A 14,514-nucleotide genomic window follows, 5' to 3' on the forward strand; every position below is an offset into this window, starting at 1 on the left:
GGGGGACGTCCAATGGTGCTGAAAGTTAGTATCACGAGCAACTTCGGCGCATTTATTGTCGACTTCAGATGTTCAGGAGTTTATACTTATAGCGTGAGGATAAATGGTAAGTCATATTAGGATGCTGACACCACACGTGTACGTTATTTAGCGACTTGATCGGTAGGATATCGGAAACTGTTCAGACTGATTCAAATATTTACCTTTTTTGATATTGGAGTATGATTGCCTGTTCGATGCATGTTTTGCATTGATCTGCGTTGACGGCGGGCTTTCTACGCGTGACATCTGTCTATGTGTGCGCTGTGAAAAATACTTGATACCAGTAGATATCACACACGTCATGATGTAGACCAACGCTATGGATAACGTTAAGGTAAAATTTGTTTAAAATATTGTTCGATGCTCTCTTTTTCACTGATATAAGGTCGCCCTCAAATCATCAATCAGCCTAATTATATCAGTGCCGTCCAATACCTCAAAAGTGGTGATAATCTACAAAGTACAAAAATTCTATAATGTAACTAAATCTGACCGAATTCGACTAAAAAAGGCCCGGGCACATATTACAATTTCATGAAAAATCTAAGGCTCTCGATATATTTGTAGCTATTTCAAAATGTTTGAATAACGTTGATGACCGCATATGCGGTCATGCTCGTTAGCTCAAACAAGGGATGTTTCTCTTAACGGACGTGCAGGTTTCAGCCAAAAGAATACAATATACGTACTGTACATGCATGGCATTTGGTACTATGACATCCTATATGTATATTGGTAGATGATCTCGGCTGCACACCTACTAATTTGTTTTTAACTATTTAAGTCTCAGAGATATGAGGATAGACAAGTGATTAGCAAATATTTCAAAACTGGAGTAAAATTTCCAAGTGTCAAAAGCGCCAAAACAGAAGTACTGTACACGTATAATCATCCGGCTGCCAAAGCTCGTTAAGCAGTTTCGCTTTGCCACAATTTGAAACAAAGATAAATCACTTGGTTTCAGGTATATTGAGCATGACGGACGGCTGACACAAAATAAACCATTTGCCATTTGCAACAACAGTGCATTTAGTTCTGTTTCATAATCGTTGGCCGTTTTTTAATGAATTATCGACATTTATTGATTTGGCACGGAATTAAGTTTTTGCCAAAAGAACCGTAGGTCTAAAATTACACTGACAGTTTGGCAAAGAGTGATGAGTCAATTGTGCCGAAGTAAATTTACGGCCTCCCAGTAAATGTGGCAGGAAATTACCGGAAAATCGTTGTCGGTATCGAGAATGATCAGACATCAAAGAGTAACACAAAACGATGCGGCTATGGTTATCCATTCAATGTGTTGATTACCTGATGATTCAGTCAATAACTTGTTAGCATATATATTAAAGTGAGGTTCAGAAGAATTTTACCACTCCGAGTCCGACTCATCTTTAAAACAGAGATACGATTATCTAGTGACATCTTCGGCCTTACCAAATAGAAATCTTTATCTAAGAGAATTTGGAAATCCCAATCTGGACCTTCACATAAACAGGGGAGTCGTAATACAAGTCGTAGGCCACCGCTCCTGACTTAATACGACTTCATTATTTCCCTCAAATAAACACTTCAAATTAAATTGGTCGTATATTTATTCATAAGTAAAGGTATTTCATCAATAGAGAGTTTGAGATCGGCAACTTATAGCAAAACTTATCCGTATCTGGTACTTATAGTCAGTGTTTTACGTGCCACTACGGTTAGGTGCAAGGTTTCTTTATTGGCCTGCTGACCCAGTATTCGCCAGACATAGGTAGGGTCCATCACAAGCGACATATTTTTCTCAATTGGTTGGGTCTTTTGCTTGTCATACTGGCATGGACACCAGAAAGATTTGACCACTTTCGCTCAAACTTTGACGTGTTAGCTGTACACTCTTACATTATCTCTGAAAGGTATAAGGCGCCCGCCTCTGAAAGGTAAAAGGCGCCTAGCATGCATATCGGCATTGATACAGCATGCAACTGCAAACGTTTCTTTCTTCAATTTTTACAGTTACCAGAATGACAACGCGACTGGTGTGGTGCCCAAGAACCGGCGTCTTCCGCGACAATTCGTGAATTAAACATCCATTTAAAGCTCTCGTTTTCTTAAAAACGGAGAAGGTGGATATCGGTTGTGCTGATCAATGCCTTCTTTCTTTTCTGAAACACATACGGACAGATCTTTCACCAGGATGTATCGAAATAATCGACAACTTGATTTCCAGCAGAGTTAAGATTGTGCCCCAACTCGACGTGTTGCTGACGAACCTTCTTCCTATTTCAGAACATACATACTTCCTTTAGTACAAGTTATCTTTCCATTTGGAAAAGTGAAAATGGCTGATGTTACCACAATAGCATCGGATACAAGCAATGCCACTGACTCCTACAAGACCTATACTGAATTCAAGGTGGCAAACTATGTGAAAATAGTGTGGTGCATCATCATCATCCCGATGGGCACCGCCGGAAATGTTTTAAGTTTCATGATCATGCGCAGCAAAGAGATGAGGAAATCGACCACCAGTTTTTATCTATCCGTCCTTGCCGTGTCTGACTGCTGTGTCATATATCTTGCAGCACTGCCCGAGCTAATTTTCACAATTATAGGAACGCCACGTTACGATTACAACGATATAACCTGTACTGTCCTAAACTATGCAGAATTCATCACAACGGATATTTCATCGTGGATTCTCGTTGTCGTCTCGTTTGAGCGCCTTCTGGCGGCGTGGTTTCCATTCCATGCAAAGAGAATCTGCTCAATTCGGATAGCATACATCGCTTGTTTGCTGATAGCATTAAGTTTAGCAGCCGTCAATTCGCAATTACTCGTCCTTAAAGGGCGTGACGAGAGCGGGGTCTGCGGACCAAAACCGCAATTCAGAGATTACTGGGCGAATGTCTGGCTAACCTGGGACATGTGTAACTTTTCCATTTTACCCATGTGCACAATGTCGGTTTGTAACCTTTCTGTGCTGTTGAAGCTAAAAATGAACAAAAGTTGGCAGGAGAAAAGGAAAAGTACCGCCCAAGGTGATGGGAAGAAAAAGGTTAGCAGTAACACGATTATTATGATGACTATCAACATCGCATTCTTCTCGACGACGTTCCCCAGCGTCCTGTTCCAAGTCTTGGTCCCTAACTGGATCGAGACGAAGGGCCACAACCGCGCTCAGTACGAACTCATCTGGGCCTTCCTCCTCATGCTCAGCTTCACGAACAGTGCCATCAACTTCCTTTTATATTGTCTGTCTGGGCCTCGCTTCCGTAAAGAGCTCCGATCGATTCTCGGGATTGCTACGAGGACTGCCACCGTCGGTCCGGAGAGTAATACGGCAAACACGCGGGTACGTATAAGAATATTTCATAATGTGAGAAAAGAACATTTATATTTATGGTGAATCAAAAGCTTAATATCTACACGTCGATAGGCCACTCCAAACCGGGGTAAACGCCGCCGCGGGAGAATATTGGAGAATGTTTTCGAGGTGACAATGGCGGCCGATGAAATCATGTACCTTTTTAATGACAGTCGTCTTGCCTATCCGTTTCAGGTGAACCACAAGACAAAACCACAGCCAACATCAGAAGTATCTGGATAAAACGGACCATGCACGATATACTTCTTGGATACTCGATTGTCTGAATGAGCAAACTCTTCCGTTCTTTCGCTGTCAGACGGCGGATGTACTCGCCCAGAGGAAATACCCAAGGCTGCCAGCAATGTCTATTTAAAACTTCTTTTTCATTAATTAGTACTGTTGTTGTTCTATAATGTATTACTTCTTGAGAAAGTAAAAATCTGAATTTCAAAAAGTCGTGAGTCCATGTATTCGTATTTTGCACCTTTGGGCCTCCGCGCTTTGGAAGACACTATCGTATAAGATAGTGCGGGCTTCTCCACAAGCAAACAAGATATTGACTTGTCACAGAGAGAGAGGTTTACCGATTTTTCCTCTGATGAATTTAACTTGATTTGTCAATGCATTTTATTAGTGATAAGGACATTGAAACCATTAGTTGAGGATTTATTGGCAAAAGCGAACTTACATCTCGAAGCAGCCTACATGAAGATGTGTTCAGTACACCAGTGGAGCCTAATAATTGTGGGATATTGTCTTTTTATATGTTCAAAAATACAAGTAACTGACATCGTCTGATGTACAGATTACAACATGGTCAAGAGTGAACTGTTTCAGAAGAGTGCGATGTTGAAGATCGTACTGTCCCGTAGTCCAAACACTCATTTTCATCTGCTTCCAGAATACTCTCCGTAAGTGTGACGTCACCACTTTCGTCATCCGCCTCGCTCTGGAGTTTCATGGCCGCCCGACGATACATGATTGACAGGGGCAAGAACAAAAACAGCAGGATGAATAAAGCAGCTCCAACGAGGATGTAGAAGAGGTATTCAAAGACGTCAACGTGAGGCGAGGAGTCTGGTTCTGGAAAGCAAATAACGTAGAAATGTAAAACATTTTTATCTCGTTTTACCCAGCATATAGACAAAGGCGCTATCGTTAATACAGTGACAGTGTGCTCTTTGGGCCACAACATATCTATTGTCTCAATCAGCAGCACCTAAGCGAAGTTAACCAACGGCAGTAGAGAAACCAGTCGGTGAAAACCATCGAATGCAAGGTCTTCGTGGTCCTTATTCCTAGTAATGTCGTGAAGACATCCTGAACTTCAGGTCAACACTCGGCACTAACGACCGAGTTTATGTAACGTGTGCGAGGGAAGGATGATACGACTGACTGATTTTTCGAGGATGACCAAGAGTGGTACGATGGGCAACTGGGCTACGAGTCTTTTATGTCTCATTATAACCAAACGTTTACCGTATAAGGCTAATATACTCACGAGGAGTTTGGACAAAAACCGCCTGTACCACGTAGAGAACCACGTATACGACTGTTCCTGCTGTGTAGTTCAACCCGAATGTGAAGCTCTGAGCATGTTTCGGACTTTGGTCGTAAGCGAAGACGTGCGCTGAAATAATTTTTGCTTTATAAGATGACTTTTTTCGTGAGGTGTTACAGTTATTTCATACCAATTTTATTGTGTCAGCTTATTAACGATCGTTGTGTTAGGGAAACTGAATATTAAGTAAATATCGCCCTCTGAACACAATGCCCATTCATTTCCAGCGCTTCAGTCGGTATGAAACACCCAAATTTATGCAAGAGTCAATACTATATTGAATTCCACTTCTACAGTTCCCGAAGACACTCCCTAAGCTGATTTTCAGAATCCCAAACCTTGCTAACTGAGCATTCTTCTGTGCTGGTGGAGCTAGGAAATGAGAAGGTTCATTTTCGTGGGCGGTGGAAATGTAAATGAGTCTAAATGTTGCATGGTGCGGAATTCCTTTAAGAGTGACACGAGCCTTTCGCAGCCGGTAGCATTTTAATCTAATTATTTCAACTCACAAGGAATGAAAATGAAGACGTCAGCAACTCCTGCGAGAACGAACTGCGGGATCTGAAAGAACAGGGAGATGCCGCTGTCGGTCCCCGGCCACTGCTTTGTGCGGATGACGGTCTCCAACACTCCCGCACACAGCGGAGATGTGATGATGAAAATGGTTCCGAAGCCTTAGGTAAAGAAAATGAGTGAACTACGATTCGTCGGTTTTGTGGAGAGACATAGGCCAGTGTACAAGGACATAGACTCCAAAACAAAGTGATTGAAATTATAGAGACGACAGCTATCGGACGTGATACAAGACTGGCGTTTGAAGGCCGTCATTGCTGGAAGACTAGTGAAGAATTCGAAGGACTGTAAGTCATGAACAACTTTCGAAACTAGCGGTGGTCATAAGAGAATTTGACTGTGTACAAGAACAAGAGTTCTACATGTATCAACACAGCGAAGACAAAAAGGGGAGGTAAAAGCCCCCTATGGTCGGATATCGGAAATAATGCCTTGCCTTCTCAGTAGAATATTCCAAGTTTTATTTTTACCTATTAGTGACAAATTTGACAGCGGTTTACAGAGTCCCTTGGTTCGGTTAACCAGCTCTACACAAGGTATGACAGAAAGTGCAGCAAATGCTTGAAAAACTCCCATCTTTAGGTTTTCTGCATAAGGTTCCTCCTTCAAGAATTTTCTTTGCTCCCGGTAAGTCGAATTCATCTGAAAATGAGACCACATAATCAATGATTTGGTATTCTCCACAAGGCTGAACATTAGCTTAGTGCCTTCACAGCCGATACATGGTGTATTCTACTGTATACCATAAAAACATAACAACCGTGCAAAGGTTTTCATCCAGATTCTGCTCATTTTGCGAATAAAGATACAGAGTTCTAGAAACGTTACAACATAATCTTTCAAGTTGTGTCAGATGACACCCCTTGCGCAGTGTTCTTGTCATAACATGTAAAACTTCAAGATGGATAACATCCAAGCACTAAGCTCTATAAAGTTGTGGTGATCTTTCATCAACTGCAGTTCCAGCAAATGAAGCACGGCGGTCAGTGATCGTTCTTCAATTGGCCGAAAGGTTTCTCGTATTTGCACTGAAATGGGGTTGGGGACGAATTTTCCACTATACTGGTACCCATCATGAGTGATCAGATGGCTAGAAATGCCCAGGTGTTGCAGTACTGATCACTTCGGCCCGCGCGCAGGACTTCACAGTAATCTCAAACTTTGTGAGTTTATCATGAAATGACCACCAACCACAATATACAGATTATTTGCATCAAACCCGATATTTTCTCAAAGTTACCTGTATATAGATAGCGTCGTAAACTCCATAGCTTGCAAAGATGCCGACAAACAGTACCACTTTTCGGAATAGCTGTCGTTTCTTATGCATGGAAGCTTTGAATGTTTCTTGTGCGGCGTAAGACAGGTTTGAGAAATACACTGGATACTTCCTGGCGAATGGGAAAATGTTGAAGAAGCCCAGCTTGATATTTCTAAATGTTTGTTTTGCTGAAGCAGAAACAATAGCTATTTCATGTTTCATAAAAGCATCTCACTGGTACGGTTCGCGCATAACTGACCAATCAGCTAACAGAGCCAGCAAATGACATCAATCATGCATAATAAGGAGCGCAACATCATTTGCGGACTCTATTAGCTGATTGGTCAGTTATGCGCAAACCGTACCATCGTCATATCCGGGACCAAAGTTCTGAAGGCTGTTGTAGTCGCTGGAGACAACATTTAATTCGTCTTTCGTGAATGCTGATTGCAATGAAGGCGATTTTCGACTTGATTTGTCGATTAGGTTAATTCATATATTATTCATTGGCCTACCTTGAGGCTTTTCGATCTTAAACGCCCTCTTGCAGCCGATAACAATGGCCACAGACAACGCTGCAGAAACTACGATGGCTATTCCCATGCCAAGCATGCGAGGGCTGTCGAAGGTACCGGTGTCCCCAGTAAAAGCCATGGCAACTGCCAGCTTCCCAATGTTCGTGAACCAGGACCTCCTGAATGAAAAACAGTATTTATTATAGCGCTGGAGAAATTTTCATTTAGCTCATTGTTGTAAAACAGCATACAAGTACACACCCCAAAAGCCTCCACATAAACTGTGTCATGAAGGTCGCTTAAACAAACAGGCTAACAATCTCCCGCAGCGAATCTTGTCGCGCAACCCTTCAGCCCCGACTGTGGTGTTCAGCGCATTTTGATATCAACAGCAATCTAAAGCAAAGTTCTTCCACACTCCATACTCTACGTGGCGCTTACCAAAGAAAGAATGACCAAAGATTAGCGTTGGACTTGTTGGCGATCTGATCCATCCCGAAGGACATGAGTACGACATTGAATGAGCCGATACCGAAGCTGATGAGGCCCAGAGATGTGATGAGGAGGAGGAGAACATAGGGCATCTGGAAAAGGTTGAAGTTGAGATCACAAGCCCATTTCGGCGTTTCATAAGGAACAATCTGGGAGATAATGGTGTGAAATATCAGACGGAATAACACTTTTCTTTAGGATTTCTCAAAACTCTTTTCATGCTGCGTCGACGCAAAACCCGGTTTAGGGGCGCCTGTACAAAAGGCCTATCTTACCACATGTACATGTATGTGCACACCTGGTCGCCAAAACTTAACCCACTAAGTAGCTACTCACCGCTATATGGCCAGTATCAACAATTATGACTAAAACGAGGAAGATGATGGCACCTGGAATGGAAAGCAACTGTACTGTGGAACCCCGGTTACACGACCACTCATGGGTCCGAGGTTAATTGGAGACGCGGTCGCGACCGATTAAGATAATTAGGCCCTTTGGTAGGGTTGAGGGGTAAATTTGGTCATCAGGACCGCCCAATCCAGTGGTCGTGGCCTGGGTACCGGGTTGGTCGTGTTACCGGGGGGGGGGGGGGGGGGGCTTGTAATGGGTAATTAGAGAGGAAACCACCCGGGACCGACGATTCTTGGTCGTCGTAGCGGGGTGGTCACGTTATCGGGGTGGTCGCCGACCGGGGTTCCACTGTATATCAATTCAAGCTCAAACCAGTGCTTCCATCTGAAGGTGGAGTGGTGAACTGGCTTTGATAGTAAATTATCATCGGTTAAATCTGTTTACACGTTGGTCACTGGGGTTTCTTGCGACAGGTTTCCAGTTTAAGCCAAAAAATAAGATAAAGCTGAAATGACTTCTTCATCCGTTGACATAATTTCATCTCTGTTGCTTGAGTGTATTTTGCGGTGCTCCCTTCTTTTATATATATAATAAAAACAACAACTGTTTTTGTGATTTCACCTGTTTACAGTCAAATCGTGCGTGTGTGTTTCTTCTCGACCACTTACCGAGTAGAATAACGCAGTTTGAAATAAAGAGTGATTTATATCGTCCGAGGACCGCATCAGCAATACCGCCAGCTACAGCTGGAATACCGTAAATAATACCTGAAAAATAAAAACAGTTTTCAATTATTAATTTCCTCGCACAATAATCCGAAGGCTTGAAACCGACTGCTACGGATATTGGTGATACATTATACACAGTAATGTATCACTTAGCTTGGAAATGATTTGAGAACGTCACTGATCCAGGTATATTAGAGGATGTAACTGTACAACGAATCGGTTGGAACATGTCACTGGACTGGAGAGTATATTATATCATACCGGACTTGGAAATGATTTGAGAACAATTAGAGAACAGTATGTCACTGGTCTATTGGAATTGATAAGATGATGTCACAGGAATAGGAATTGATTTTCTAAACTAGAACATAACTGATGAGACTATGTCATTGTACGAGGAAATACTAGGATATCACTGACCGATATAAAATCCATTGATGACGACCGTTGCAGTTTCGGATAACTTGAGGTCATTTTTGCAGAACCCCGGTATGTAGGCAAACGTACAGAATAGGGTGAACCTGCTGAGAACCTGAACAACCATGACAGCCGATAGTGCCACGGTTGTCTTGGAAGGCAGATGCAGCAACGGCCGTGTGTCGTCATAGTCATCGCTCCTGGTCTGAAATTGGACAAGCCCGTGAAATAAAATGCAAAGGCCCGGGTTACGTGAATCAGCCCCTGCATGGTTGCGTGGAAAGGATGAGGTGTTCCACCCGTACAATTGGGTGCTAGTGACAGTTTCTGCGTGACTTCAAATCGGTGTGGCCATAGACAAGTACCACCAAAAGACACATGAAGGACTACTCTTCCATCACAGCAGGCACCTGTCGCCCCTAACATGCTTCCCGAAATTGGTGGCTTGCATTGGAACTATCAGCGCCCCTTATGACATCACTATTTCGGACACTCAGCGCCCCATTTCTGGAAAGGTGTATAGAATATCTTGTTTAGTCTCGTATCAGCTTTTGTTAGCCTAGTGTGGGTAAATAACGATAACATTCGAATTTGGGTCAAATTTTTGACTATGAATGCCATTTGCGGAACAGAGTAGTCAAACGAACAGTCAGGTGGGTCTGCATTAGGCCCTCTGGCACGTGCACGTTCCCATTAGGTCTATCTGAACCGAGGACCGCGTCAAAATATTGAGATCAATACAAGGAAGTAATGGTTGTTGGTAAATACTACATATAAATCGGCTAGAAAGATGCAACAAGTAGCCCTTTTGACTGTGACGTCACGTTACTTACATCTACATCATGTTCGTCCATCGTTGACAGGATGATGGTCCTTCCTTTCCCCAGTGAGGTCGATCTACATTTAGGTCCTCATGGCTGCATTTCAGTCTTGGTTTTCCCCATGCACAAAATATATATGCCAAGATGTATATGCCTTACATGTGACATATATCATAGATCAACTTCCTGCTATAACTACACTCAGTGTCCTGCTGCAGTGTAATCTCATTGCCCTAGAGTATTTTTTCGATATGAGTAATTGCCGGGTCGCATTATAGTTATAAAGTTCCAGTGTAGGGGCGCGGCAGACCAAGAGAGAACAGTCAAAACGCATTCTGAACCATCAGAGTTAATCGGTTCATTACCTCCCCTCATACGGAGTCTGGGTCGGCGGTTGAGGGTCAAGATGCCAAAACGTTACACCGACACTGTTAGCAGAGTCATTCAAATAAACTTTCATTTGAAAGACTCTGCTTTTGTTAGGGACCAAATTCCCCTACTTCAAAAGTCTGTGTGCAAATATGCGTTCGTAACAATCTTGTTCTGATATATATTTGATTGAGGTAGTGCAATCAGGGCGAATTGTATCAAGAAGATATTCTAAAAGGTCGTGTTAGGTATGCGAATATTGTCCCCAGATTTAGCCGAGCAGGGTGATTTCTCGATATTTGCCTTCATGCTATACAAGGAGTTAAACGAATCCTGTGTCACATGAGTAAGAAAAAGGGAACGTGGATGGAAAGGGAGGCGGCGTTTACAGCGAAATCAGTGAAACATGTCAGTCTAGCCAAAAGCGGAAGTTATGACATCATTCCACGTGATTTCATGCCATGTTGTTGTCCAGGATCGTTGTCCTTTTCATCGCCAACAATCATGGGAGGCTATAATTCATTGCACACAACACCTTCCGTCAAAGTTTGGAACTAGGCTACTGCTTGCAGTGTATGTTGTATAGTTGCGAGGGTATCGATCGCTTGGCAAATTCCCAGAGCAGAGGTATATATAGGTTTTTAACTCAGAGCTGGATGTGCTGGCCTAGCTAGGTGGTTACTTCGCATTAGTGACTACTAAACCCAGACTTTCGTTCTGTTACGCTGGTTCGAGCCCCGTCGCGGGTGAGAATCTGCTGAAACCTCCGGCGCCATCCAGCACTTTTTGGGTTTTTTTAATGACATTTTCTGTCAGAAAAAGTTTAAAATCCATCTAACAGATTTACCATTTTAACATACATGTACTTAAGCAAGATAACATCATGATGGTGTATTATGACATCTGAACAAACTCAGAAAACGTGATGACCGCCTTAAAGACAATGTCACATTAAGTCAGTCGCATCATAATGTGTCCCATTACGTCCTCTATGCTTCCTGAGTTTCATTGCCTTTCACTCGGTACTATAATCGAGTCCCCAGTTAACTCCCTATGTGCAAGGGGAGGAACATACTCTGGTAATCGAGGATGCCATTAAAGGGAGACTAGATAGGATCAAGGAGGTTCTATTTGATAAAACTTTCTTGTATGAAAGGACCAAATATATTTACAGAAGGTCGCCGATGGATGCTCTTCAGGATGATTAGTCCAGAGTCTCTACCAAGTAGTTAACGTGTTTCCATGGAGACCCGCAACAATCACACCTATTTGACCCAATAAATTATGGGTCCGCCTCATAGAGGTTAATGGTACTTGTTTATAACGACAGTGCCGTGCCTTTAATTATTATAGGCCTATGTCCGGGGGATACTACAGCCCGGCAAGTCCCTCGTGTTATCTGATGTCGGTGTAGAAGTTTGAGTGTCCAGGAAGACGTAATCCGAGGAACAAAGAATTGTATGATGCACTTTATTCTCCAAGCTGTTGGCGGTTATGGCCCCTATAGAACCATGTCATTGAATATCATAAAAACGGGGCTGGGCTCTTTTTCCGGGGGGGGGGGGGATATACTATATCCGTCACACCAGTGTAACAGTTTATTATGGTGACGTAAACTGTTTGTCTCCCGGACACTCTATTCCCGGGATCTGATGTGACCGCATGGAACTCATCCCTGGCGGCCAAACTCCTTGATCACAGTATATAAAAGGTTCTTCATAAATTTTGATGACTCTCAACAAAATCGAAATTTGGCGCGCTTCTTAGCAGCGCCTCTAGTGTCAAGATTGGTCCCACGGGTGACGACGATTTTATTTTGTTGATTCATTGTCATGGCACGATCTTTCTTCGAAATGAACTGCTGGTTTATGTATGTTGAATTCGGCGAGACAAAAAATTTTAACTTTATTTCTTCTATGAAGATTGCCTGTTTTATTCACAGATGACACAATTTGATCATTATTGTGCACTTGCGGCTTTATGCGCCAATTAATTTTATGTATAAAAATCGACGCCTAACTCTGGTGTGTGCATATTTAAGTTCTAGAAGTCCCGTTGGGTGGTCCAGTGGGTAGCCACTATTTCCAAGCAACGGGACCGACTCGGCGATGTCATGCATTTTTGGTACGTGCCGGACCCGTGCGTCAGGAATTCCTTGGGGAATCCCAGAACGTCACGGCTACATATTCGACCTTGACCCCATGGTGAACTTTGTGATTTACATATTTACACAACTTTACCCAGTAAATGATTGCATTTCTGTCCATTTGAGGTTTGATATGACAAGGTGATTATTGGAGTGGTAACGAACGAGTTGACCATCATTCAAGATTATGTTTTCTTTGTAAATTTGATGAAAACTGCCTGGTACTGGGTAAGATTTGCCTCTCTGTGACTGTCCGTGTCAGTCTTGGTCTAGCTGTGCTGTAAAAACAACATAACAATTAACATGTAAACTGACAAGACATGCAACAACTGTCAGTCAATTTTGTAAGTTGTGTGTGAGTGTCATGGTGAGATGCTGATGATGAATCAGCTGTTTTCTCTTGCATGCATGCACTACTGACAGTCAGCTGTCAGTTAATGTATATCTTTTCCTGTGCTGGACAGCTCATTACACTCTGGACAACGCAGAGAGAGTAGGCCTAGTCGTCAGCGTAGTATAGCCTCGTCCCTCACCCTTTAGTCCGTGACAGGGGACTGTAAACTCGTTCTTTAAATACCAGTATTTCTCATTTCTGTTTTCAGTAGACCGTCCCAGACAAGTGACCTGTGATTCTCTGCCGCTGGTCAGTTTACCAGCCACACCTAGCCTTTGATTCTGCCACCATGGGCTTCTGGCTCCAACTAAGAATCCTGCTATGGAAAAACTTCATGTTGCGAAAGAGGCAACCTGTAAGTATTGTCAGGCATGAGATGAAAAAATGGCTACAAGACTCCAGTCGCCTTAAAAAAGAAGGCGTAGTATAGTTCACCTGACCTTATTTACTCCTTGAGCACAACATGTAGAGGGTTTCATATTGCAAGAGCCTAATGCATTTCATTTTTATGCGTTATCAAGCTACCTGAATGAGTTATGTTTCGACTCGGCAGCGATTACCTGCCTATAAGACATCTCACTGCCTTAATTCACACAATGTACTTTATCAGATATCGACAATTCTTTTCAGGGCCGAGTGACTGTTGAGATCGTGTGGCCGTTGTTACTGTTTCTTATCCTTGCCTGGGTTAAGACGAGGGGATTGCAAGAAAACATTCATGAATGTAAGTATAGAGCAATACATGAGTGGCCTGAAATTGATGCCTCGTCCCTTGAGCCTGTCTGAACACCAAGTCACAAGGCCAGTGACCAAAATTGATACCCTACTGTACATGTAGTTGGTGCTGTTGCCAGAAGAAAGGTCTTGGACTCCCAAAACAGCCCAAGCACTCAATCAGACAAAAAGAGCGTTGATCTATGTCGCAGCTGACTCTTATATACAATGCAATGCGTCCATTCAGCAGCACAGGATAAGAAACTAAAATCTCCAAAACTTTCTGAAGTCTCTTTTAAAACAGAAAGTCTGACAAGGTTTGAAAACTGTGTTGTGCCATGGATTCTCCTCTGGCTCTGGTCTTCTTTTTCTTCCTTAAAAGTGTTTGGGTTCCTGTTCTGAGGACCGTGATTCAATCATGTTATAATAGTATGATCATAGTATGCCACTGAAGTGCTTCAGTGCATCCGTTTATAATCTGGTATGCTACGAGCGACACTTGGTAGAGGATCATGAATTCACTGGCAGCCAGCTGCCATGCTTTGAGTAAAGGCATTATGTGCTCAAATTTCCTCCAACCGCAGTCCAATTTTGAACTCAGTAGAGTGGATGGCATTTTCTGTAAGACCATACAAAACATCATTGTTGCAATCGAGACGGGAGGTTCCAGCATTACAGTGGCTACTTTGAGGTCAGATCCATATTACATCAGGAGAAAATGTGACTCGCTCTACCAAAACTAGGCGCTTGTCGCATTTGAACTTGACAGGTTGATACGGAC

General features: G+C 42.8%; 3 protein-coding genes across 14 annotated transcripts in view; 2 read left to right on the top strand and 1 right to left on the bottom strand.

Annotated features, from left to right (window-relative positions):
* The first annotated feature begins 17 nt into the window (after positions 1-17).
* Positions 18-3,674, top strand: LOC135487236 (type-2 angiotensin II receptor-like). Of its 3 annotated transcripts, none has more exons than XM_064770740.1 (3): positions 18-106; positions 2,038-3,376; positions 3,584-3,674. In XM_064770740.1, the coding sequence occupies exons 2-3, from the start codon at positions 2,363-2,365 to the stop codon at positions 3,629-3,631; spliced, it is 1,062 nt and encodes a 353-aa protein (XP_064626810.1). In that variant the 5' UTR covers positions 18-106; positions 2,038-2,362; the 3' UTR covers positions 3,632-3,674. The 3 variants fall into 3 exon arrangements, with proteins under 3 accessions (XP_064626810.1, XP_064626811.1, XP_064626812.1); XM_064770741.1 differs by having other exon boundaries at positions 75-138; XM_064770742.1 differs by lacking the exon at positions 18-106 and adding an exon at positions 276-376.
* Positions 3,675-4,087: 413 nt separating this feature from the next.
* Positions 4,088-10,369, bottom strand: LOC135487235 (solute carrier family 15 member 4-like). Of its 2 annotated transcripts, XM_064770739.1 has the most exons (12): positions 10,123-10,369; positions 9,655-9,796; positions 9,293-9,494; positions 8,813-8,911; positions 8,130-8,182; positions 7,743-7,885; positions 7,302-7,480; positions 6,766-6,974; positions 5,996-6,167; positions 5,462-5,626; positions 4,893-5,021; positions 4,088-4,474 (listed from the first exon to the last, which is right to left on the bottom strand). In XM_064770739.1, exons 2-12 carry the CDS (start codon positions 9,667-9,669, stop codon positions 4,209-4,211), a joined length of 1,632 nt encoding a protein of 543 aa, XP_064626809.1. In that variant the 5' UTR covers positions 9,670-9,796; positions 10,123-10,369; the 3' UTR covers positions 4,088-4,208. The 2 variants fall into 2 exon arrangements, with proteins under 2 accessions (XP_064626809.1, XP_064626808.1); XM_064770738.1 differs by lacking the exon at positions 9,655-9,796 and having other exon boundaries at positions 4,089-4,474.
* Positions 10,370-12,694: 2,325 nt separating this feature from the next.
* LOC135486970 (phospholipid-transporting ATPase ABCA1-like) overlaps positions 12,695-14,514 on the top strand; it is a 41,190-nt gene continuing 39,370 nt past the window's right edge. For 8 of the 9 annotated variants that reach the window (XM_064770190.1, XM_064770193.1, XM_064770186.1 and 5 more), the window contains exons 1-3: positions 12,729-12,853; positions 13,228-13,374; positions 13,650-13,743. In XM_064770190.1, coding sequence (XP_064626260.1) covers positions 13,309-13,374; positions 13,650-13,743 — 160 coding nt within the window. In that variant the 5' untranslated portion in view covers positions 12,729-12,853; positions 13,228-13,308. Of the gene's footprint in view, positions 12,854-13,227; positions 13,375-13,649; positions 13,744-14,514 lie in introns of all 9 variants that reach the window. The other variant, XM_064770187.1, reaches the window with a different exon arrangement.

Source organism: Lineus longissimus, chromosome 4 (assembly GCF_910592395.1).
Source record: "Lineus longissimus chromosome 4, tnLinLong1.2, whole genome shotgun sequence".
Taxonomy (NCBI): domain Eukaryota; kingdom Metazoa; phylum Nemertea; class Pilidiophora; order Heteronemertea; family Lineidae; genus Lineus; species Lineus longissimus.

Coding starts and splice junctions, on each gene's coding strand:
- LOC135487236 (XM_064770740.1), top strand. CDS start 2,363: ATGGCTGATGTTACCACAATAGCATCGGATACAAGCAATGCCACTGAC. Junction 3,377..3,583: donor GTAATACGGCAAACACGCGG/GTACGTATAAGA, acceptor TATCCGTTTCAG/GTGAACCACAAGACAAAACC.
- LOC135487235 (XM_064770738.1), bottom strand. CDS start 10,143: ATGGACGAACATGATGTAGAT. Junction 6,168..6,765: donor ACGACGCTATCTATATACAG/GTAACTTTGAGA, acceptor TCTCATTTTCAG/ATGAATTCGACTTACCGGGA. Junction 4,475..4,892: donor GGTTTTTGTCCAAACTCCTC/GTGAGTATATTA, acceptor TTTGCTTTCCAG/AACCAGACTCCTCGCCTCAC.